The sequence below is a fragment of the Nerophis lumbriciformis genome, linkage group LG03 (assembly GCF_033978685.3).
Source record: "Nerophis lumbriciformis linkage group LG03, RoL_Nlum_v2.1, whole genome shotgun sequence".
Taxonomy (NCBI): Eukaryota; Metazoa; Chordata; class Actinopteri; order Syngnathiformes; family Syngnathidae; genus Nerophis; species Nerophis lumbriciformis.
The window spans coordinates 63,314,886-63,342,097 of NC_084550.2; the positions used below are offsets into that span (position 1 = coordinate 63,314,886).

The window sequence follows — 27,212 nt, forward strand, 5'->3', positions numbered from 1 at the left end:
TTCATAGTTGTTAGTTTCCTTTAATGCCAAACAAACACATACCAATCGTTGGTTAGAAGGCGATCGCCGAATTCGTCCTCGCTTTCTCCCGTGTCGCTGGCTGTCGTGTCGTTTTCGTCGGTTTCGCTTGCATACGGTTCAAACCGATATGGCTCAATAGCTTCAGTTTCTTCTTCAATTTCCTTTTCGCTACCTGCCTCCACACTACAACCATCCGTTTCAATACATGCGTAATCTGTTGAATCGCTTAAGCCGCTGAAATCCGAGTCTGAATCCGAGCTAATGTCGCTATAGCTTGCTGTTCTTTCCGCCATGTTTGTTTGTGTTGGCATCACTTAGTGACGTCACAGGAAAATGGACGGGTGTATATAACGATGGTTAAAATCAGGCACTTTGAAGCTTTTTTTAGGGATATTGCGTGATGGGTAAAATTTTGAAAAAAAACTTCAAAAAATATAATAAGCCACTGGGAACTGATTTTTAATGGTTTTAACCATTCTGAAATTGTGATAATGTTCCCCTTTAATATTGTGGTTCCTACATTATATATCAATATATATCAATACAGTCTGCAAGGGATACAGTCCGTAAGCACACATGATTGTGCGTGCTGCTGGTCCACTAATAGTACTAACCTTTAACACTTCATTTTACTCATTTTCATTAATTACTAGTTTCTATGTAACTGTTTTTATATTGTTTTACTTTCTTTTTTATTCAAGAAAATGTTTTTAATTTATTTATCTTATTTTATAAATTAAAAAAAAAAAGTACCTTATCTTCACCATACCTGGTTGTCCAAATTAGGCATAATGTGTTAATTCCACAACTGCATATATCGGTTGATATCGGTATCGGTAATTAAAGAGTTGGACAATATCGGAATATCGGATATCGGCAAAAAGACATTATCAGACATCCCTACTCAAAGCCCCAGTTGAAGGGGAACTGCACTTTTGTGGGGGATTGGGAATCGTTCACAATCATTATAAAAGACAAGAACACTTATGTCATTTTTTTTATTTTTTATTTTAAAGATGATAAAAAACGATTGAAAACTGGGGCTAGTGTGAGTCAGTAAAGCAAGTCAGCACATAGCTGAACTCCAAATGATACCTTTTTTGTATGACTAAGTTAAAGGGGAACATTATCACAATTTCAGAAGGGTTAAAACCATTAAAAATCAGTTCCCAGTGGCTTATGATATTTTTCGAAGTTTTTTTTCAAAATTTTACCATCCCTAAAAAAAGCTTCAAAGTGCCTGATTTTAACCATCGTTATATACACCCGTCCATTTTCCTGTGACGTCTCATAGTGATGCCAACACAAACAAACATGGCGGATAGAACATCAAGCTATAGCGACATTAGCTCGGATTCAGACTCGGATTTCAGCGGCTTAAGCGATTCAACAGATTACGCATGTATTGCATACCTGCCAACTACTCCGGTTTTCCCGTAATTTGTACGGTTTTCATCAACCTATTCCGGGTTACGGTTGCAGTGATAAAAAATACGGTTTTTCATTAATTAAAAAAAAAACATTTTTTTAAATGCGCGAGGCTATTTATAGCACCGCTGCCAAGCACGAGGCACCAGTTGCCATTGTTTCCAAACGAGCGAACGATCATGGAATCAGCCGGAGAAAAATCGCAAACGAGTCTTAAACCGAAAAGAAAACTGCAGTCATTCCGTGAAGAATATTCAAAAGCCTATCCGGGAATAATTATCCGTTCCAAAAAGGGTGAAAACTACGCGAATTGCACCTTGTGCAGACAAGATTTTTCGATCGGACACGGAGGAAATAGCGATGTAAAAGACCACGTTGGGACAAAAAAACACAAGTCTAATGCCGTTGCTAGCGATACAAGTGGAAAACTTTCAACGTTTTTCGAATTTTAGCCACAAAAAGGTAATGACACCAATGTTATCTATTGGAATTGTTTAGTACTGTTATACTGTTAAAAGTGTTTATACTATTTATGCTTTCAAGTCCAAGTTGAAGAAATCTTGTTAAATGTTGACAGCATAACTACCAAAATACAGAAGTATGTCCTTAATATTTTTGCAGTGCTATTTCTGTTGAAAAGTTAAAATGATTACATTAGAGATGTGATGTGCCACTTTTCAAGTGTCTGATGGCTTAAATTAATTTTCATGAATTTTTCATATTTTGAATTCTTTTGAAAGGCTTACAAAAAAACTACATTTGAATTGTAATTCCATGCTATTGACAGGACTATTAATTTTAATGAAGTTAGCTTACCATGTTTACAGTATGATAATTGTGATAGAAATGTGAATTTTATGCACAGAATATTTTTTACAATTGAACAAGGCAGTAGATTATACAAGCTTGGACAGAAAGTTAATAATGACACCAATTTTTTTTTTAATGGAATTGTTTAGTACTGTTTTACCATTTGTTTACTGTAAAAAGTGTTTATACTGTTTATACTTTCAATTAACAAATTGAAGTCTTGTGAAAGGTTGACAGGATAACTGGCATTAACTGTCAAAATAATTTCAAACTATTGAAGTTATCTTACAGCATAAACATGTCAATCAACCCATATGATTTTTGCTGTAATATTTTTGTTTTGAAAAGTCACTGTGACTGATAGAAAAGTGATGGTTTTAGCAACATTTTAACCTGTCTGAATGCTAATAATCATTTTGCGTCGGGGGGCGAAGCCTGAACCCCCCACCAGGACTTTGTCCTGGACCTACCGGGGCCTGTGGCCCCTGGACCCTGGCTACTAGGTTTTTCTGATTTCAAAAGTTGGCAGGTATGGTATTGAAACGGATGGTTGTAGTGTGGAGGCAGGTAGCGAAAACGAAATTGAAGAAGAAACTGAAGCTATTGAGCCATATCGGTTTGAACCGTATGCAAGCGAAACCGACGAAAACGACACGACAGCCAGCGACACGGGAGAAAGCGAGGACGAATTCGGCGATCGCCTTCTAACCAACGATTGGTATGTGTTTGTTTGGCATTAAAGGAAACTAACAACTATGAACTAGGTTTACAGCACATGAAATACATTTGGCAACAACATGCACTTTGAGAGTGCAGACAGCCCAATTTTCATCAATTAATATATTCTGTAGACATACCCTCATGTCAGCAGGCCAGGGAAGCTAGGGTCGATATTCTTCTCTTGACGGTGTGAGCCAAGACATCCAGGGGGTTTAGCTCGCTCGTCTGCGGGAACAAACTGCCGCCATTGCTTGCCGTGCTACCGAGGCCCTTTGTCCCTGAATTGCTCACACACTCCGGCAGATTCAATGGGGGTCTGGCGGCAGATTTCTTTGACTTTATCGTTGGAAATGCATCTGCTTTGAGTGTCGCAGGATATCCACACATTCTTGCCATCTCTGTCGTAGCATAGCTTTCGTCGGTAAAGTGTGCGGAACAAACGTCCAATTTCTTGCCACTTTCGCATCTTTGGGCCACTGGTGCAACTTGAATCCGTCCCTGTTCGTGTTGTTACACCCTCCGACAACACACCGACGAGGCATGATGTCTCCAAGGTACGGAAAACAGTCGAAAAAAACGGAAAATAACAGAGCTGATTTGACTCGGTGTTTGAGAAAATGGCGGATTGCTTCCCGACGTCATCGCTCCGAGAGCGAATATTAGAAAGGCGTTTAATTCGCCAAAATTCACCCATTTAGAGTCCGGAAATCGGTTAAAAAATATATGGTCTTTTTTCTGCAACATCAAGGTATATATTGACGCTTACATAGGTCTGGTGATAATGTTCCCCTTTAAGCTAGAATGTGTAAGCTATTGCTTGATCTGTTTGATTGATATATTGATTTATGTGTGCTCCAGTCTCTGGTCCTGATCAGTAAGCTGCCCTATGTGACATTCTTCCACTCCCTGTTGAAGATCATGGCTCCAGAATATTTTGAGAAACAGGAACCGTGTCTGGAGGCCGGTATGTTATTTTATTCAGATTTTTTTTTTTTGGTCACGATGTTTGTGTGTTTCAAACTGGCTTAAAGGTTGTACGTGTACCTGAATTGTATTGCATTATTTAAAAAAAGTATAGACAGGAATACCTTAACTCAGGGGTAGGGAACCTATGGCTCTCGAGCCAAATCTTAACTGGCATCGCTTAACACGATAAGTCAGTGTTTTTCAACCTTTTCCGAGCCAAGGCACATTTTTTTCATTGAAAAAATTCTGAGGCACACCACCAGCAGAAAACATAAAAAAATGAAACTCAGTAACCGATATTGACAATAAAAAGTCGTTCTCGCAATTGTTGGATATTAATTCAAACCATAACCAAGCATGCATCAATGTAGCTCTTGTCTCAAAGTAGGTGTACAGTCACGACTTATTTTGAGTTTTTTGGTGTTTTCCTGTGTGTCTTGCGCTCCTATTTTGGTGGCTTTTTCTCTTTTGTTGGTATTTTCCTGTAGCAGTTTCATGTCTTCCTTGAATACTATTCCCCGCACCTGCTTTGTAAGGTGCTGTAAGTAAAACAATATACCGGTAATACAAAGTCAAACTATTACAATAAGTTAAATTACAATAAAGTTGCATTATTGTGAGAATATTTTTTTTTTACATTTTGAGAAAAAGCGAGCACATTAAAACATTATCTGCAATATTATGTGGGAGTTATTGGGAATTATCTGGCAATAGTCACATTATTGCTAGGAAATAAATAGGGAAAAAAAAAAGAAAAATCTTTAAAAAAAATATTGCTTAAAAAATACTTTATTTTGATGACAAACTATTTTTAGAGAATGTTGAAATATTATGAAATGTATTATGTATCAAAAAGTCTTAATTTTACAAGAAACGACCTGTCACATCACGCCGTGACTTATTTTGAGGTTTTTGGTGTTTTGCTGTGTGTCTTGCGCTCCTATTTTGGTGGCTTTTCCTCTTTTGTTGGTATTTTCCTGTAGCAGTTTCATGTCTTCCTTGAATGCTATTCCCCGCACCTGCTTTGTTTTCGCAATCAAGACTATTTCAGTTGTGCGGACGCTATCCTTCTTTGTGGGGACATTGTTGATTGTCGTGCCATGTACGGATGTACTTTGTGGACGCCGTCTGCTCCGCACGCTGTAAGTCTTTGCTGTCGTCCAGCATTCTGTTTTTGTTTACTTTGCAGTTAGTTCAGTTTTAGTTTCATTTTGCTTCAATACCTTTTCTTAGCGGCACTTGCCTTTTGTTCATTTTTGGTTTAAGTGTTGGATACCTTTTTACCTGCACCTTGCCACCCGCATATTGTGATCACGACAAACCATGTTCCCGACATCTACAAAGCAATTAGCTACCTGCTGCCACCTACTGATGTGGAAGAGTATTACACGGTTATTCTGCCGAGCTCTAGACAGCAAAGACACTCAACAACGGCACATTTTTTAATTATAGTTACTCGTTTGCAAAAAATATTTTTAACCCAATTAGGTGAAATTACATAATTACAGTGGTTGAAAAACTCAGCGATAAGTAATGAATAATTCCGCTGGTAATCACAGTGTTAAAAATAACGTTCAACATATAAAACATTCTCATGCATTTTAATCCATCCATCCGTTTTCTACCGCACCTGTTCAAGAAGTCGCATTAATGGTAAGAACTATTTTATTCATTATTGGTTAGCTTCAGAATAACAATGTCATTAAAAAGAAAAGAAGAATAAACTTATTATACTCTAAAAATGTTGGTCTTACTTAAAGATGCACGCATTTAGTTGTATTCAGTGATAAAAAATATTATATGGCTCTCACGGAAATACATTTTATAATATTTGGCTTTCATGGCTCTCTTAGTCAAAAAGGTTCCCGACCCCTGCCTTAACTTATGAGCTTTAATTGGTTCTGTGATAAAGCTCTTAACTCTTGTATCTCAAATCAACGTCTTCCTTTTTGAAATGAAGTGCCATCCATCCATTTTCTACCGCTTATCCCTTTTGGGGTCGCGGAGGGCGCTGGAGCCTATCCCAGCTACAATCGGGCAGAAGGCGGGGTACACCCTGGACAAGTCGCCACCTCATCGCAGGGCCAAGTGAAATCATTTAAATTGGTGCTTGGCCCCTCCTGAAGAGCACAATTTGTACAAAATGTACAACAAATCAACAAATCATCAAACTTATTTGCCAGTTAAAACATCAAAAACAGTTAAAAGGCTTTAGGTTGACGGACAGTTTGACCCTGGAACGGATTATTTCTATTTCTCTGAGTAATGTAATGAAATTTTACAAGCTGTAAGTAAAAAAATATACCGGTAATACAAAGTCAAACTATTACAATAAGTTAAATTACAATAAAGTTGCATTATTGTGAGAATATTTTTTTTTTACATTTTGAGACAAAGCGAGCACATTAAAACATTATCTGCAATATTATGTGGGAGTTATTGGGAATTATCTGACAATAGTCACATTATTGCTAGGAAATAAATAGGGGAAAAAAAGAAAAATCTTTAAAGAAATATTGCTTAAAAAATTTAAAAAATACTTTATTTTGATGAGAATCTATTTTTAGAGAATGTTGAAATATATTATGTATCAAAAAGTCTTAATTTTACAAGAAAACATAATACTCTAGAATAGGGAAAAAAAGGGAAAAAAAACATTTGTTTTTACTTTTTTTTTTAACTTTTTACCAAATTGTGAATTATATTTATATAGCGCTTTTCTCTACTGACTCAAAGCACTTTACATAGTGAAACCCAATATCTAAGTTACATTTAAAGCAGTGTGGGTGGCACTGGGAGCAGGTGGGTAAAGTGTCTTGCCCAAGGACACAACGGCAGTGACTAGGAAGCGGGGATCGAACCTGGAACCCTCAAGTTGCTGGCACGGACCACTCTACCAACCGAGCAATACCGCCCTAAAAAAATTTAATTTAACGAGAAATATTTGTTTTCAAATTCGGTTGAGTTTTTTCCCGCCCTGATGTGGGATCTGATGTTGTGGTTTGTGCAGCCCTTTGAGACATTTGTGATTAAGGGCTATATAAATACACTTTGATTGATTGAGTGGTTGATTGATTGAATTTTAACATGCAAACTGCCTTGTAAACAATAAAAGCAATAGATTCAGATAAAACCAATACAATGGGATGAAGTATAAACAACTACAGTAGTTTTATTAAGTAATGTAACAATAATGCAGGGTTTTCCTCCAGATTGCCAATATAATTGTGGTGGGGGAACAAGAGAAGGCATATTCAATCTACGAACAGAAGTACAAAAAGACGTTTACATCTGTTTTATTGATTACACCCAAGCACTTGAGTGAGTTAAACATACAAAGTTAATAGAATGTTTATTGGACATTAGAACTGACGATAATAATAATAATAATGAGTAAAAATCACAATTAACTTGACCATTCTAAAAGAATAGTTGGAAAAACATTGCATTTATACCAGGGGTGTCAAACTCATTTTAGATCGGGGGTGCCACATGGAGAAAAATCTACTCCCAAGTGGGCCAGACTGGTCAAATCACGGCACGATAACTTAAAAATAAAGACAACTTCAGATTGTTTTCTTTGTTTAAAAATAGAACAAGCACATTCTGAAATTGTACAAATCATAATGCTGTTGGCGTTTTTTTTTTACACTTACATGTTGCGGTTAATAGTATTCTTTATTTGTCCTTATTTGTATTTTCTGAATAAATGATGTGATAATGTACATCAGTCAACTCATTGGTGTTCATTTTCAATCCATCAAGATAAAAAAATGTCATCAAAATCAAATTGCACTATGTTATTTATGTAGTTTGATCATTTTCCTCGACTGATGCACTAACATCATGTGGTTTATTTTGTACATATGTAGCATCCAGTGGACACATTTAGAACAGCAGTTTCTTTTATTCAAAAATTTCCGGTAAATTTTTATACTTTGCAAACTCATCTCAAGGGACGGATAAAACCTGTTCGCGGGCCTGATCCGGCCCCGGGCCGTAGGTTTGACACCCCTGATTTATACTATTAGGACTGCGTCACTGTGTTTTACACTTTTATTGAAGTGAAGAATGATTATTAATTACATTTCATTAGGTGTGTAACGGTACGTGTATATGTATTGAACCGTTTCGGTACGAGTTTCCACACGAACATATTAGGTAGCCGCCTGAGGTAAAGTCTTAACAAGCTGCTCCGCTTCTTCTGCCTGTGTCTCTGTCAGTACTCTACACACCACCCAGCATTGTCCCACCCACACAACCATCTGAGAGCTTTAACAGCCAATCAGCAGTGTGTATTCAGAGCGCATGTAGTCAGTGCTTAGCGTTTAGCAGGTAATCATCAGGCTGCGGACTCTCCCCAAATGATAATAAACACCTCCCAGTCAACTACTAGTAACATCACTATGAGCCCGTTGACCTTCTAGAAATATAAACGGCAGCTCAGCTCGCTCTCAGTCCAGGCTTGAGCTGAAGGCTAATTCGCTTTTAGCGTGACGTTGTGTGTGTGTGTGTGTTACGGACAGCAAAGCCCTGTCTGTCTGTCATTTCACTTGACCTTTTTCTGTGTTGATTGAGCTGTGTTGAAGCAGCAAAAAAGGACATTACCGTATGTTAAATCATACTTGCCAACCCTCCCGGATTTTCCGGGAGACTCCCGAAATTCAGCGCCTCTCCCGAAAACCTCCCGGGACAAATTTTCTCCCGAAAATCTCCCAAAATTCAGGCGGACTCAGGTCCATGAGGACCTGAGTCCGCTAACCCACAACATAAACAGCATACCTGCCCAATCACGTTATAACTATAGAATGATGGAGGGCGAGTTCTTGGTTTCTTATGTGGGTTTATTATTAGGCAGTTTCATTAACGTCCTCCCAGCGCGGCAACAACACACAACAACAGCAGTCACGTTTTTGTATACCGTAAAGCAGTTCGTCTGCCGTAAACAGCAATGTTGTGACACTCTTAAACAGGACAATACTGCCATCTAGTGCATTTGATGAAAGCACTTTTGTGCGTGCCACACAGCAATGCATCATCAGAGGTGTTCAGCATGGTTCGAAAAATAGTGACAGAGAATAGAACAAAGATGGACAACTCAACCCTTAACTCAACAATGAGTAGATGAGTGTTATGTGTGTGCATATGTGTAAATAAATGAACACTGAAATTCAAGTATTTATTTTATATATATATATATATATATATATATATATATATATATATATATATATATATATATATATATATATATATAATAAAATACATATATATATATATACGTATATATATATATATATATATATATATATATATATATATATATATATATATATATATATAGCTAGAATTCACTGAACGTCAAGTATTTCTTATATATATATATATATATATATATATATATATATATATATATATATATATATATAAATCTATGAAATACTTGACTTGGTGAATTCTAGCTGTAAATATACTCCTCCCCTTTTAGCCACGCCCCCGTCCCACCCCGACCACGCCCACACCCACCCCCCTCCCCCCACCTCCCGAAATCGGAGGTCTCAAGGTTGGCAAGTATGTGTTAAATGAAGAGTTTCTGTCTCTGATAGTTGATTTAATAATGTAAGTGCATCATAAAGCCTACATGAACTCCATGGTGTTCAGGGATGAATAGTCTCTCCTATTGCTATTGTACTATTTTGTCAGCTATAGTTACATTAATCATTAGTAATGGAGAAGCCTAGTTTTGAATGGCAGGGTCCCTGCTATCACATGTTGATAAAAATATAACATTTACATAATACAAATCAACTACAGGCTTCCCAAATGCTGTAATAAATTAAGCATGATGAGTTGACTTGAAACTGTTTAATGTTGCATTTTTTTATATGTAGAAGAAAAGTTTTGTCATTTTATTTAATCTGAGCAACAACTTGAAGCAGTTTAATGTTGATTAACGTGGGCCGAATTATTATAGTGTTCCCAATGATAAAAGGATAAAGCCATTGTTTACAAATTTGGTAAATAATTAACCAAAAAATGTATATTTTGTTGCTTTCTTACTGTACCGAAAATGAACCGAACCGTGACCTCTAAACCGAGGTACGTACCGAACACAAAATTTTTGTGTACCGTTACACCCCTACATTTCATACATGATGGGTCAAATGCAGAGGATAACCTCACCACGCCTCGTGTGTGTGTGTGACAATCATTGGTACTCTACTTATGTCCTTATGTTTTAAGATCCAAACTCCACTGTTTGCTATTGTTACTGTGGCTTTACTTTTTTCCGACCAGCTAAAATGTTACACGTCTATTAATTACATTTCATACATTATGTCTTTAAGTTTTAAAGGGGAACATTATCACAATTTCAGAAGGGTTAAAACCATTAAAAATCAGTTCCCCGTGGCTTATTATATTTTTCGAAGTTTTTTTCAAAATGTTACACATCACGCAATAGCCCTAAAAAAAGCTTCAAAGTGCCTGATTTTAACCATCGTTATATACACCCGTCCATTTTCCTGTGACGTCACATAGTGATGCCAACACAAACAAACATGGCGGAAAGAACAGCAAGCTATAGCAACATTAGCTCGGATTCAGACTCGGATTTCAGCGGCTTAAGCGATTCAACAGATTACGCATGTATTGAAACGGATGGTTGTAGTGTGGAGGCAGGTAGCGAAAAGGAAATTGAAGAAGAAACTGAAGCTATTGAGCCATATCGGTTTGAACCGTATGCAAGCGAAACCGACGAAAACGACACGACAGCCAGCGACACGGGAGAAAGCGAGGACGAATTCGGCGATCGCCTTCTAACCAACGATTGGTATGTGTTTGTTTGGCATTAAAGGAAACTAACAACTATGAACTAGGTTTACAGCATATGAAATACATTTGGCAACAACATGCACTTTGAGAGTGCCCAATTTTCATCAATTAATATATTCTGTAGACATACCCTCATCCGCGCTCTTTTCCTGAAAGCTGATCTGTCCAGTTTTGGAGTTGATGTCAGCAGGCCAGGGAAGCTAGGGTCGATATTCTTCTCTTGATCATCTTCGGTGGCATAAGGGACGGTGTGAGCCAAGACATCCAGGGGGTTTAGCTCGCTCGTCTGCGGGAACAAACTGCCGCCATTGCTTGCCGTGCTACCGAGGTCCTTTGTCCCTGAATTGCTCACACACTCTGGCAGATTCAATGGGGGTCTGGCGGCAGATTTCTTTTGACTTTATCGTTGGAAATGCATCTGCTTTGAGTGTCGCAGGATATCCACACATTCTTGCCATCTCTGTCGTAGCATAGCTTTGGTCGGTAAAGTGTGCGGAACAAACGTCCAATTTCTTGCCACTTTCGCATCTTTGGGCCACTGGTGCAACTTGAATCCGTCCCTGTTGGTGTTGTTACACCCTCCGACAACACACCGACGAGGCATGATGTCTCCAAGGTACGGAAAACAGTCGAAAAAACGGAAAATAACAGAGCTGATTTGACTCGGTGTTTGAGAAAATGGCGTTGTGACGTCATCACTCCGAGAGTGAATAATAGAAAGGCGTTTAATTCGCCAAAATTCACCCATTTAGAGTTCGGAAATCGGTTAAAAAAATATATGGTCTTTTTTCTGCAACATCAAGGTATATATTGACGCTTACATAGGTCTGGTGATAATGTTCCCCTTTAAGATCCAATGTTTACTATTGTTATTGTGGCTTTACTTTTTACCGACTAGCTAAAATGACCTCGAGTTTAAAGGCAGTAGCGCCGCCTGTTGTTGGTCTGCACCTAAAAGCTTGAGAATGTTGACCCTAACGTGGCAGACAACAAATATCTGAGTGTACATTTGGACTGTGGAAAAGGTGCTTTTTACAGATGACTCACCTTTTCACCGGAAACAAAGTCCACGTTCAGTGTTTCCGTGTGTTTGACTCGCAGCCTGTAACGACATCGACCGTTGGCCGACACCTCACCCTGGAAGAATCCTCACGCTGCCGATTATGGGCGTGGTCATCAGGGTACGCACTGCCAACATTTACGTCATCAGATATATGACATACGTATGCAAATATTCCTGCTGAGGGTTTGAGCTCTGTGCAGGTGCGCATCCCCACCTGTTACGACAAACCCGGAACGACACAGTTGGTCCAGTCTGCTCAGGTGACAAAAACAACAACATAATGTTATCACTTTCAAATAGTAGCTCATCACTCAACTTAGTTGTTACTAAAATAATACAATCTGTGTGCATCTTTTTCAGAGTGACAGTCTGGTGTCCATTGTGCTGCCCACCATCCATGAAGTGGACCTCTTCAGGTGAGAGCTGCAAGCGGCTCCTACAGTCGTGGTCAAAAGTTGACATACACTTGTAAAGAACATTCGGTCATGGCTGTCTTGAGTTTCCGAAAATTGCTGGGTATTGTGGCCAAACAGCTCCATTTTTGTTTCATCTGGCCACAGAACTTTCCTCGAGAAGTCTTATCTTTGTCCATGTGACAAAAATGGAGCTGTTTGGCCACAATATGTTTGGAGGAGAAAAGGTGAGGCTTTTAATCCCAGGAACACCATGCCTGCCGTCAAGCATGGTGGTGGTCAACGTTCCCTCTAAGGTGCGCGCCTGTGCATTTGCGCACTGCTCAAGCGTCCTCTGCGCACGGCAAATCTATGCCACGTTCAAAATCAAATAAAAAATTAAGCGCATAACAATTTTCGACACGACAGAGAAAACAGTTTTCGTCATCATTGTTCAAATATTGTAACATCTGTCGAGTCGCTTTGAGGACATGAATTCCATCCATCACTTTACTGAGCAAAACTCTATATTGTCGGCCATAAACACATCACCAAAACATTAGTAAAAATAATGATATCAAACATAGACCCAATAATTAAACTTCAAAAAAGGGTCATTAGAATAATACACAAAGCGTGCTACTATCAACATACCAATCCATTATTTATAAGTTCTAATGTGTTAAAATTTTCAGAAATTGTGTTTTTAAAAACAATGGAAATTATGTTTCGAGTAAAGAACAACAGCCTTCCAGCTTGTATTCTTAGGTTATTTCAATTAAGAGGAGAAAACCATAATTTACGGGGGGTATTGATTTTTGAAATAGGTAAAGCAAGAACGAATATTAAATACAAATGTATTTCAGTTTTAGGAGTTAAATGGTGGAACAAGCTCAGTGATGAGTTGAAGACATGTACGGTACTTCTTTGTTAAGGTTTAAGAAAACATTGAAAGGTGAGATAATTGAAAATTATAAAATATAGTAACAATTACTTTCATCCCATTGATTTTGATTTTTTTTTTTTTTTACATTGATGTTCCAGGTAATCCTATTTTCTGTGAAGATATAGGATAGGCAAATATAAGCTTTGGCTTCAGCCTATTCCTTTTTCGGTCATGCTTTTTCTTTTCTTTTCTTTTCCTTTTGTGTGTAAATGTGTATGATTGTTATACTGTATATGTATAGTCTGTACTCTTAAACTGGTCACACAAAATGGTTAATGGTTGATGGTTGATTATATGACCGAAATAAACTTATTTCATTCATTCATTTCATTCATATCTAGCAAAAGTGGTCATTTTCTGCAGTACAAACCAGACCAAAAGCAACTTTGTTATATCAACAGCAGCCGCTCGCTCTTTCTCACTTGCGCCAACACATGCACATATGGCACTTAGCCAGTGATGCGTTTACAGCCACACAAAAAGTCGGACAACTCCAACACCACACATAAAGTGTCATTCCAGGTCGTTTCACTATGATTTACCAATCAAATGTGTGCTTATTCTAGTGCATACTTGCCAACCCTCCCGGATTTTCCGGGAGACTCCCGAAATTCAGCGCCTCTCCCGAAAACCTCCCGGGACAAATTTTCTCCCGAAAATCTCCCGAAATTCAGGCGGACTCATGTCCATGAGGACCTGAGTCCGCTAACCCACAATATAAACAGCGTACCTGCCCAATCACGTTATAACTGTAGAATGATGGAGGGCGAGTTCTTGGTTTCTTATGTGGGTTTATTGTTAGGCAGTTTCATTAACGTCCTCCCTGCGCGGCAACAACACACAACAACAGCAGTCACGTTTTTGTATACCGTAAAGCAGTTCGTCTGCCGTAAACAGCAATGTTGTGACACTCTTAAACAGGACAATACTGCCATCTAGTGCATTTGATGAAAGCACTTTTGTGCGTGCCACACATCAAAGCATCACAGAGAGGGTGTTCAGCATGGTTAGAAAAATAGTGACAGAGAATAGAACAAGGATGGACAATTCAACCCTTAACTCAACAATGAGTAGTTGAGTGTTATGTGTGTGTATATGTGTAAATAAATGAACACTGAAATTCAAGTATTTATTTCATATATATATATATATATATATATATATATACAGCTAGAATTCACTGAACGTCAAGTATTTCTTATATATATATATATATATATATATATATATATATATATATATATATATATATATACTGTATATGAAATACTTGACTTGGTGAATTCTAGCTGTAAATATACTCCTCCCCTTTTAGCCACGCCCCCGTCCCACCCCGGCCACGCCCACCCCCAGGAAGTTGCAGGAATGTACACATGATCCCCTGCTTACATCTCATTGTGCAACATGTGAATGTTTTAATGGGAACTAAATGCAATGTCTGAAAGGGGTACAAATTATTTCCGAAGCAGGACCTCCACCCAGACAAACAATACAAGTACACAGTTCATGAAAAACAATATTTTTTGTCATTGTAAGTGGGCCTAAACACTTATATTAGAAAATAACCTCATGGAAATGACTGCTGTCATTTGATTATAATAATAAGAGAATGTTGTCTGTCTATCTGTGTTGGCCCTGCGATGCGGTGGGGACTGCCCGAATGCAGCTGAGATAGGCTCCAGCGACCCGAAAGGGACAAGCGGTAGAAAATGGATGGATGGATGGAGATTGTAGTTGTTATTTAGTCAGGTTTGGGACAGGTGTGCTGCTGGTGTAGCCATAGTGTGCACGTCTGATGTTGCTCACATGGGCTCCACTCAATGCTCCGGGAGTTTTTGCGTTTGCTCACACACATGAACAATTAGAGGGAACATTGGTGGTGGTAGTATTATGCTCTAGGCCTGTTTTGCTGCCAATGGAACTGGTGCTTTACAGAGAGTAAATGAGACAATGAAAAAGGAGGATTACCTCCAAATTCTTCAGGACAAGCTAAAATCATCAGCCCGGAGGTTGGGTCTTGGGCGCAGTTGGGTGTTCCAACAGGACAATGACCCCAAACACACGTCAACAGTGGTAAAGGAATGAGTAAATCAGGCTAGAATGAAGGTTTTAGAATGGCCTTCCCAAAGTCCTGACTTAAACGTGTGGACAATGCTGAAGAAACAAGTCTATGTCAGAAAACCAACACATTTAGCTGAACTGCACCAATTTTGTCAAGAGGAGTGGTCAAAAATTCAAGCAGAAGCTTGTGGATGGCTACCAAAAGTGCCTTATTGCAGGTAAACATGCCAAGGGACATGTAAGCAAATATTAACATTGCTGTATGTACAAGTGATGACATAAATCATGGTCCCAATAGCATTGCATCTAATAGACAATGTCTCATTTGCACCCCTGCTGGTGAAATCTATCAAAATGAGCGTGGTCCCAAAAAGGAGGGATTTTTCAAATTGACTGTGTGTCGCTTTTAAAAGTGCTCCCCCTCTGGTCAACATATGAAATAACAAGTGTGGGTAAGAAATGGAAATGCGCCCCCTTTGGCCAAAATTAATTAATAAAATAAATAAATATGTATATAGAGACATACTGTAATAACTTGAAGTAAATAATGAAGATTAAAAAACAGTTACAAACAAAACAAAATAAATGAATTAAAAGCAGTCTTTTTCTCACAATGTGTCGACTTTTTTCTTATAAAATTGGGAACATTTTCTCATAATCTTTGTTTCTGTAATATTGCAATATTTTCTCGTAAAATGATTACTTTTTTTTAATGTAAAATTATTACTTCTCAATGCAAAATGGTGATATTTGTCATATCAAATTCTGACTTTTATCACAATATTGCCAATTATTTTGTTGTTCTTGTGAAACAGTGAAATTTTTTTGAGTAAAATGATGACTTTTGTCATCATTTTGCCAAGTAATAGTCCATTATTATTATAATAATGCCAACATTTAAAGCTGTATGTATACTTTTGACCCAGCACATTTGCTCACATTTTCAGTAGACCCATAATAAATTCATAAAAGAAGCAAACTTCATGAATGTTTTTTTTGTGACCAACAAGTATGTGCTCCAATCACTCTATCACAACAAAATAAGAGTTGTAGAATTGATTGGAAACTCAAGACAGCCATGACATGATGTTCTTTACAAGTGGATGTACACTTTTAACTACGACTGTACCTATTTTTTAAATACCCTCCTGCTGTTCAAAGCTGGTACTGCATTATCTGGCTTTGTGCTTAGTATTAAAGGCTCGAACAAATCGCGAGCACCATTGCATACCATAAACTTCTTCCTGGTTCGACCACGAGCACACAGGAAAAGGAAGACATTTTTAAAAGTACTGTTTTCTAAAAGTGCATGATTTCCGTCACTGGCTCAACAACAATGAAGTAACCACAGCTTCCATGTTTAAATCCCGGCGATCATGCACATCAGCTTGAGGCAGCAGTAATTGACAGCCATGAGCAGCAATTATTTAATTCAGGCACAAAATGATCTTCTAGTTGTGACAAATATAGACATTTATTGTGAAATCTGTTATATTTAAGGTGCCTTATTATGCAAAACCAACTTTTCTGACCTTTTGATACCTGCTTATGTGTGTTTGGAATCTGCATAAGTCATACTTGCCAACCCTCCCGGATTTTCCGGGAGACTCCCGAAATTCAGCGCCTCTCCCGAAAACCTCCCAGGACAAATTCTCTCCTGAAAATCTCCCGAAATTCAGGCGGAGCTGGAGGCCACGCCCCCTCCAACCCCATGCGGACCTGAGTGACGTGTCAACAGCCTGTATTCACGTCCGCTTTCCCACAATATGAACAGCGTGCCTGCCCAAACACGTTATAACTGTAGAATGATGGAGGGCGAGTTCTTGGTTTCTTATGTGGGTTTATTGTTAGGCAGTTTCATTAACGTCCTCCCAGTGCGGTAACAACACACAACAACAGCAGTCATGTTTTATTCTACCGTAAAGCAGTTCGTCTGCCGTAAACAGCAATGTTGTTGTAATATATTGAGTTGGAGGCAATAACCAGGCGAGGTGATGAAGTACGTCTCTTTACTGGAGACTTCAGAACAGACTCACACACTTGACGTCAGGTGCGCAACACCACGTAAATCGTTGGCCAACCAAAAAGTAACCCCAGTACGCTATAGCCAATATTCACCAGGAGATGGCAACAGACAAACATGGATCACTCTATTACATTTCTACAAAACTATACTTAAGCCACATTCTTTTTTTTGTTTGTTTTAGTACTGAACTCTTAACCCTCATTTGTAAACAATAACATGCTTATTATACAAACAGTATTTGTACACCTTTAACACAGATTTTTATACTGTCTTCAGAGATTCAGTTTTTTTGGTGGTACTCGAAACCTGCGAAAGGGTGTTCAGCATGGTTAGAAAAATAGTGACAGAGAATAGAACAAGGATGGACAATTCAACCCTTAACTCAACAATGAGTAGATGAGTGTTATGTGTGTGTATATGTGTAAATAAATGAACACTGAAATTCAAGTATTTCTTTTATTTACATATATATATATATATATATATATATATATATATATATATATATATGTAATAAAATAAATATATATATAGCTAGAATTCACTGAAAGTTAAGTATTTCTTATAGATGTGTGTATATATATATATATATATATATATATATATATGTATGTATGTATGTATGTATGTATATATATATATATATATATATATATATATGAAATACTTGACTTGGTGAATTCTAGCTGTAAATATACTCCTGCCCTCTTAGCCACACCCCCAACCACGCCCCTGCCCCACCCCGACCACGCCCCCACCCCCCACCTCCCGAAATCGGAGGTCTCAAGGTTGGCAAGTATGGCATAAGTCCTAAAAAAATAAAAGCTGAAATATTGATCTCTTGTCTCATATTCATCTTTTGATGTCAAACCCAAATGTTTTCAGTCTACAACAAAAATAAAGGAATCGGCCTCACTGTTCCAATACTTTTGGAGGGCACTGTACGTCAAAATGCCAAGTATGTGTGCGGAAATAATTGGTCGATGCCTAGTTCTAATATTATTTAGCTGAAAAAAATGCAGTTTGGACTCGATGACACGGCAGCTTTAATATGATTCATTTTTTACTTTTCACAATAAATATATAACCAAGAACACATAACATTGATACATACTTGCCAACATTGAGACCTCCGATTTCGGGAGGTGGGGGTGGGCGTGGTCTTGGTGGGACGGGGGCGTGGCTAAAAGGGGAGGAGTATATTTACAGCTAGAATTCACCAAGTCAAGTATTTCATATATATATATATATATATATATTTATTTTATTATATATGTGTATATATATATATATATATATATATATATATATATTTTATTATATATATATATTTTTTATTATATATATATATATATATATATATATATATATATATATGAAATAAATACTTGAATTTCAGTGTTCATTTATTTACACATATACACACACATAACACTCATCTACTCATTGTTGAGTTAAGGGTTGAATTGTCCATCCTTGTTCTATTCTCTGTCACTATTTTTTGAACCATGCTTAACACCCTTCTTGATACATTGATGTGTGGCACGCACAAAAGTGCTTTCATCAAATTTACCTACTCAGTGGCCTAGTGGTTAGAGTGTCCGCCCTGAGATCGGTAGGTTGTGAGTTCAAACCCCGGCCGAGTCATACCAAAGACTATAAAAAAATGGGACCCATTACCTCCCTGCTTGTCACTCAGCATCAAGGGTTGGAATTGGGGGTTAAATCACCAAAATGATTCCCGGGCGCGGCCACCGCTGCTGCCCACTGCTCCCCTCACCTCCCAGGGGGTGATCAAGGGTGATGGGTCAAATGCAGAGAATAATCTCGCCACACCTAGTGTGTGTGTGACAATCATTGGTACTTTAACTTTAAATGCACTAGATGGCAGTATTGTCCTGTTTAAAGAGTGTCACAACATTGCTGTTTACGGCAGACGAACTGCTTTACGGTATACAAAAAAGTGACTGCTGTTGTTGTGTGTTGTTGCCACGCTGGGAGGACGTTAATGAAACTTCCTAATAATAAACCCACATAAGAAACCAAGAACTCGCCCTCCATCATTCTATAGTTATAACGTGATTGGGCAGGTACGCTTTTTTATCTTGTGGAGGACCTGAGTCCGCCTGAATTTCGGGAGATTTTCGGGAGAAAATTTGTCCCGGGAGGTTTTCGGGAGAGGCACTGAATTTCGGGAGCCTCCCGAAAAATCCGGGAGGGTTGGCAAGTATGCATTGATACCAACATTTAATTTAAAATCTTTTGATTTTAAAAATGCATTAAAAAGTTATTTAATATTGGCTTTATAACACTCTTTGAATTGTGAGGTATTTGAGCAACAGTGTAATTAGAAACAAAAAAACCGAATGAAAGAAAACAAGATATAGAATGTAGAAGAAAAAAAAAGGTTTAAATCCATTAACACACTGTTGTGTCTTTGTCTGTCCAGATGTTTCTTTCCAGTCTTCTTCCACATCCAGATGCTGTGGGAGCTGGTGTTGCTGGGAGAAGCACTCGTTGTCATGGCGCCATCTCCGGCCGAGTCCTCGGACACCGTACTGGCGCTTGCCAGGTGAGTCATTCTGCTCCTAAAATGTTAATATGCATCTCAATATGTGTTAATATCCATCTTTTTTTCCCCTGTCTTTGCAGCTGCATCTCTCCTCTTCGTTACTGCAGCGACTTCCGGCCTTACTTCACCATCCACGACAACGAGTTTAAGGAGTACACCACCAGGACGCAGGCTCCGTGAGTGACACACCCCACATGTTACACTCATTGCCGAGTCGTGACGGTGGTATGTCCCACCCCTCATCTTGCAGGCCCTCCGTCATCCTGGGGGTGACAAACCCCTTCTTTGCTAAAACGCTGCAGCATTGGCCGCACATTATTCGCATTGGCGACATGAAGCAAGCAGGTAGGTGACTGTACACTTGATGGACTCACTTATATATTTGTACATGTATATACATATACATACAGTATATATGCATATATAGTAGGGGTGTAACGGTACGTGTATTTGTATTGAACCGTTTCGGTACGGGGGTTCCGGTTCGGAGGTGTACCGAACGAGTTTCCACACAGACATATTAAGTAGCCGCCTCCGCTTCCTTCTGCCTCTGTTTCTGTCAGTCCTCTACACAGCACCCAGCATTGTTCCACCCACACAACCATCTGATTGGTTACAAACAGAGCGGTAACAGCCAATCAGTGTGTATTCAGAGCGCATGTAGTCAGTGCTTAGCGTTTAGCAGGTAATCATCAGGCCGCGGACTCTCCCCAAATGATAATAAACACCTCCCAGTCAACTACTAGTAACATCACTATGAGCCCGTCGACCTTCTAGAAATATAAAAGGCAGCTCAGCTTGCTTGCAGTCCTGACTTGAGGTGAAGGCTAATTCGCTTTTAGCGTAATGTTAGCTCATTTTGCGGTGTGTGTGTTACGGACAGCAAAGCCCTGTCTGTCTGTTATTTCACTTTACCTTTTTCTGTGTTGATTGAGCTGTGTTGAAGCAGCAAAAAAGGACATTATGTTAAATGAAGAGTTTCTGTCTCTGATAGTTGATATAATAATGTAAGTGCATCATTACGCCTACATGAACTCCATGGCGTTCAGGGATGAATAGTCTCTCCTATTGCTATTGTACCATTTTTTCAGCTATAGTTACATTAATCATTATTAATGCAGCAGCCTAGTTTTGAATGGCAGGGTCCCTGTTATCACATGTTGATAAAAAATACAACATTTACATAATAAATCAACTACAGGCTTCCCAAATGCTGTAATAAATTAAGCATGATGAGTTGACTTGAAACTGTTTAATGTTGCACTTTTTATATGTAGAAGAAACGTTTTGTCATTTTATTTAATCTGAGCAACAACTTGAGGCAGTTTATTGTTGATTAATGTGGGCAGAATTATTATAGTGTTCCCAATGTTAAAAGGATAAATTGTAAATTTGGTAAGTAAATAACCATTAAACGGCATGGCGTAGTGGGTAGAGCAACCGTGTCAGAAACCTGAGGGTTGCAGGTTCGCTCCCCGCATCTTACCATCCAAAAAAAAAAAATCGCTGCCGTTGTGTCCTTGGGCGGGACACTTTACCCTTTGCCCCCGGTGCCACTCACACCGGTGAATTGAATGATGAATGATAGGTGGTGGTCGGAGGGGCCGTTGGCGCAAATTGCAGCCACGCTTCCGTCAGTCTACCCCAGGGCAGCTGTGGCTATGAAAGTAGCTTACCACCACCAGGTGTGAATGAATGATGGGTTCTACATGTAAAGCGACTTTGGGTACTTAGAAAAGCGCTATATAAATCCCAGGTATTATTATTATTATTAACCACAAAATGTATATTTTGTTGTTTTCTTACTGTACCGAAAATGAACCGAACCGTGACCTCTAAACCGAGGTACGTACCGAACCGAAATTTTTGTGTACCATTACACCCCTAATATATATATATATATATACATATATATGTCTTAATAAGGTTATCCAAAAAATAGTGCTCGATACCGTAGTAGAGCGCAATATATGTATGTGTGGGAAAAAAAATCACAAGACTACTTCATCTCTACAGGCCTGTTTCATGAGGGGTTCCCTCAATCATCAAGAGAATTTAATGGAAGCATTCACATACCATGGTTTATATAGGGCACAGAGTGGGTGGGTACAGGCTGGCGTAGGGGCGTGGTGATTGGCTCATGTGTTACCTAGGAGGTGTTTCCGTCTTGAAAGAGAAACTGTTTATTATATACCGTCCAGACCTGTCATCCCTCAACAAGCGCAGCGAAATTGTATCAGCATGCCGCCACAGACGGAAACACCTCCTAGGTAACACATGAGCCAATCACCACACCCCTACGCCAGCCTGTACCCACCCACTCTGTGCCCTATATAAACCATGGTATGTGAATGCTTCCATTAAATTCTCCTGATGATTGAGGGAACCCCTCATGAAACAGGCCTGTAGAGATGAAGTAGTCTTGTGATTTTTTTTCCCCACACATACATATATACATATATATATATATATATATATATATATATATATATATACATATACCATACTTGCCAACCCTCCCGGATTTTCCGGGAGACTCCCGAAATTCAGCGCCTCTCCCGAAAACCTCCCGGGACAAATACTCTCCCAAAAATCTCCCGAAATTCAGGCAGACTGGAGGCCACGCCCCCTCCAGCTCCATGCGGACCTGAGTGATGTGTTGACAGCCTGTTCACATGTCCGCTTTCCCACAATATAAACAGCTAATGATCGAGGGCGAGTTCTTGGTTTCTTATGTGGGTTTATTGTTAGGCAGTTTCATTAACGTCCTCCCAGCGCGGCAACAACACACAACAACAGCAGTCAAGTTTTCGTCTACCGTAAAGCAGTTCGTCTGCCGTAAACAGCAATGTTGTGACACTTTTAAACAGGACAATACTGCCATCTACTGTACATGCATATGTGACCCACCCATAATGTGTCACATTTTTGTGTTGATTTATTTATTTTATTTTGTGGTTTGAATTCATTTTTGGAGCTGTCATTACACATGTATCAGTATTCACATTGGTCAGTAGGGGGCAGTAGGGCGTTTCTTCCCAATTGAATGCTATCACCTGCAAACCGGAAGTGTCTTGTCATTCTGATGAGAGTGACCAGTCTGTGAACAATTGAAACATCCTGTGTGCTTTTTCCTCCTGTATAACAGGTTAGTTTTGGTGAATCAACTCACTGAATAATATCCATGTGATCTTTATAAGTTTAAGTACACATTCTGATGGTGGAGCCTAACTCTAAAGTGTTTGTGAGTTGTAGTTTGTATTTGTGAATGAATCCAGTGCACAGCTGCAGTAATCAATACAAAAAGGCGACGTGAGTGCGCAATGTTTGTATAGGAACTTCTGATCCTAATTCAGACTCCCAAATTAGAGCTCCCGTTTTCTTATTGATTTTATAATGTATATTTGTATAATGTGTGTGTTCTGAAATAGTGACAGAGAATAGAACAAGGATGGACTATTCAACCCTTAACTCAACAATGAGTAGATGAGTGTTATGTGTGTGTGTGTATATGTGTAAATAAATAAACACTGAAATTAAAGTATTTATTTTATTTATATATATATATATATATATATATATATATATATTATGTAATAATATATATATATATATATATATAGCTAGAATTCACTGAAAGTCAAGTATTTCTTATATATATATATCTTAACCACGCCCCCAGCCCCACCCCCGACCACGCCCCCATCCCCCACCTCCCGAAATCGGAGATCTCAAGGTTGGCAAGTATGACATATACATGTATGTGTGCATATATATACTGTATACATATATATATAATCAAACACAATATTAAAAAGTGTGTAATAGTGTGTAGAAACCTTCACAAAACTGTCTGATCATGTCTCCCTCATTAAGGAGAGATGGCCAAGCAGATGAAAGTCAAGAAGCTGAAGAACCTGAAAACTCTCGACTCTAAACCCGGTGTGTTTTTTTATGCTCCCTTTTCATTGTAAACTGACATGTAAGATGGTTGAAATATTCTAACAGCCTTTAGTCAGAATGAAGTACAGCAGGGGTTCTTAACTTTTTTGACCTTGGGGCACAACTTTTTTCACTCAAATATTAACACTTGTTTAGTAATCTTACTCTAGATTTTAATTGTATTCAATAATTATATCCAACCTACTTACTCTTTACAACCTTGTCAAATGATGTAAAAGCATGTGTTAATCACAAAGATTGCTGGAGCCTATCTCAGCTGCACACGGGCGGAAGGCGGTGTACACCCCGGACAAGTCGCCACCTCATCACAGTTGTGAACGATTGAATGCCCTGAGATGACGATGACCTGGATGAATGAGAACATTTCATGAGACCGCTTCTCCTTCTATAATTGTTGTAATTGTGTTTGTTGCAGGTGTCTACACTGCTTACAAGCCTTATCTCAACAAAGATGAGGAAATTATCAAGCAGCTCCAGAAGGTAAATAAGCAAGGTCTCAAAAAGCAGTCGTGACCACATATATAACACCAGCACTGGGAGTGTGATAATACATACCGGTATTTATGGCATTATTTCATTTTAGGATGCAATTTTATGTTCCGTATTTTTCCGACTATAAGTCGCAGTTTTTTTCATAGTTTGGGTGCGACTTATACTCAGGAGCGACTTATGTGTGAAATGATAAACACATTAGCGTAAAATATCAATTATCTCATTCACGTAAGAGACTAGACCAGGGGTGCTCATTACGTCGATCGCGAGCTACCGGTCGATCTCGGAGGGTGTGTCAGTCGATCACCAGCCAGGCATTAAAAAAATAGTCCTAAAAATAAGCGATCATAAATCTTCACTATGACGTCACTTCCGTCACTTGATTGACATTCACGGCACCCGAGGGTCTTCTGAGATGACGCTGGCTGCTGCCAGCTCATTAAAATTACCAACTGGAAGGCGAGAAACACTTTATTTCAACAGACTCTGGCGCCGTACCTGTCGTCAAAACTCCAAAGACCGACTGCACAGTTGCGCTACCAAAATAAGAGTCTCAGAAAGCTGGCGTGCACAAGCTAGCAAGCTACGGAGTTTGCCGACAATGTATTTCTTGTAAAGTGTATACAAAGGAGTACGGAAGCTGGACAAATAAGATGCCAAAAACCAACCACTTTCATGTGATATTGGACAGAAAGGAGGACTTTTTTTCTCCTCCATTCGAAAATGCGGACGTTATCAGCACCACTGTCTGATTCCAATCAATGTAAGTCATCAGAATCAGGTAATACACCAACTTATATTCTTGTCTTCATGAAAGAAAGGAATCTATATGTGTTAAACATGCTTGTATTATCTTTAAACACCTTTAACTTGTTAACAATATTAACTATATGTGTTAAACATGCTTGCATTATCTTTAAACACCTTTAACTTGTTAACAAAAACATATATATTCATAAATAAGTACATATAAATTATATATATGAATGAGGTAGATCCCCACGACTTGATCAATTGAAAAGTAGCTCGCCTGCAGAAAAAGTGTGAGCACCCCTGGACTAGACGTATAAGATTTCATGGGATTTAGCGATTAGGTGTGACAGATTGTTTGGTAAACGTATAGCATGTTCTATATGTTATAGTTATTTGAATGACTCTTACCATAATATGTTACGTTAACATACCAGTTGGTTATTTATGCCTCATATAACGTACACTTATTCAGCCTATTGTTCACTATTCTTTATTTATTTTAAATTGCCTTTCAAATGTCTATTCCTTTATTATGCATTTTCGGCCGGTGCGACTTATACTCGGAAAAATACGGGTAGGACTGTCTTCGACTAAGGATTTTCATACGTAGAATGTTTTACTTTCATTAAAGAGAGAAATAAACTGATAGTGATTAAATACCGGTGGTGTCTAACTCGTACGGCTGCCTTCAGAGAGCAGTGACGTGCGGTGAGGTTGATGGCTGGTGAGGCACTGACTTCATCACAGTCAGATTTACAAACATATGAACCCTAAAGAGTATCTTATTCACCATTTGATTGGCAGCAGTTAACTGGTTATGTTTAAAAGCAAGTGATAATGTTCCCCTTTAAATCACCAAAAATGATTGCCGGGCGCGGCCATCGCTGCTGCTCAATGCTCCCCTCACCTCCCAGGGGGTGGACAAGGGTGATGGGTCAAATGCAGAGAATAATTTCGCCACACCTCGTGTGTGTGTGTGACAATCATTGGTACTTTAACTTTAATTTCACTCAATCGAGCTTTTTCTAACATTCCACAACACAAAATATTAAAAGTATGTACTATGAGTCGTGCTGATATTGGATCTGATTATCATCGGCATCGTCCAATTTTGGTATTGTATCGAAAGTGATAGAGTGGTATCAGGACACCCTTAGCAGTATAAGGATTGTTCCAACTAAAACCCTTCCATTTGGTTTTGTCCTGCCAGGGTGTTCAGCAGAAGAGACCCTCTGCAGCCCAGAATGCGATCCTGCGACGGTACTTTCTAGAACTGACGCAGAGCTTCATCATTCCCTTGGTAATCAAGAGTCAGGGAATGGTGGTTTTGTCCGCACTGCGGCGTGGCAGTTTTGAAGTCCACATGCTTGTGCTGTCCTCCCAAACAGGAGCGCTACGTCGCCAGTCTCATGCCGCTCCAGAAGTCCATCAGCCCGTGGAAGAGTCCTCCTCAGCTGCGACCGTTCGTCCAGCAGGACTTCATGAAGACTCTGGAGAAGGCGGGACCGCAGCTCACGTCCAGGCTCAAGGGGGACTGGATTGGACTGTACAGGTAACGCCACTACCTGCTTTTGCCTACGTGACTCTGGTAAAATAGTACTAGTCAAACCACACTGGTCCATTCCAGTCTTGCAGGTGGCAGTATTGCGTAATCCAAAGCAACACACTGCAAAAAGTCAGTGTTCAAAAACAAGAAAAAAAATACAAAAATGAGGGGTATTTTATTTGAACTAGGGATGTCTTGATCCAGGTTTTTGCACTTCCGATCCGATACCGATATTGTTTTTGCATTTCCGATCTGATACCGATACTGACCGATACTGGCCTATCCGAGCATGTATTAAAGTTTAAAGTTATTTAGCCTACTTAGTTGTCAGAATCATGTTGAAAAGGGTTTTAGTACTCTTGATAACAACTAGCCAGCTGAATTAGGGGAGTTTGAATAATACACAATGGTTGGTAACAAGAAACTGACCTGTTTATTCAAGGATAAACACAAAATAGACAAAATTATACATGACAAACAGAAATGGCATCATTGAACTAGGGCTGGGCGATATGGCCTTTTTTTAATATTGCGATATTTTAAGGCCATATTGCGATACACAATATATATCTCGATATTTTGCCTTAGCCTTGAATGAACACTTGATGCATATAATCAC

At 38.9% G+C, this 27,212-nt stretch overlaps 1 protein-coding gene across 1 annotated transcript in view; it reads left to right on the forward strand.

Annotated features, from left to right (window-relative positions):
- dennd6a (DENN/MADD domain containing 6A) overlaps positions 1 to 27,212 on the forward strand; it is a 74,076-nt gene that overhangs the window by 28,596 nt on the left and 18,268 nt on the right. The window contains exons 6-16 of the mRNA XM_072912869.1: positions 3,838 to 3,943; positions 11,881 to 11,960; positions 12,043 to 12,102; positions 12,203 to 12,258; positions 19,717 to 19,839; positions 19,920 to 20,015; positions 20,090 to 20,184; positions 23,716 to 23,781; positions 24,218 to 24,282; positions 26,258 to 26,347; positions 26,436 to 26,599. Coding sequence (XP_072768970.1) covers positions 3,838 to 3,943; positions 11,881 to 11,960; positions 12,043 to 12,102; positions 12,203 to 12,258; positions 19,717 to 19,839; positions 19,920 to 20,015; positions 20,090 to 20,184; positions 23,716 to 23,781; positions 24,218 to 24,282; positions 26,258 to 26,347; positions 26,436 to 26,599 — 1,001 coding nt within the window. The remainder of the gene's footprint in view (positions 1 to 3,837; positions 3,944 to 11,880; positions 11,961 to 12,042; positions 12,103 to 12,202; positions 12,259 to 19,716; positions 19,840 to 19,919; positions 20,016 to 20,089; positions 20,185 to 23,715; positions 23,782 to 24,217; positions 24,283 to 26,257; positions 26,348 to 26,435; positions 26,600 to 27,212) is intronic.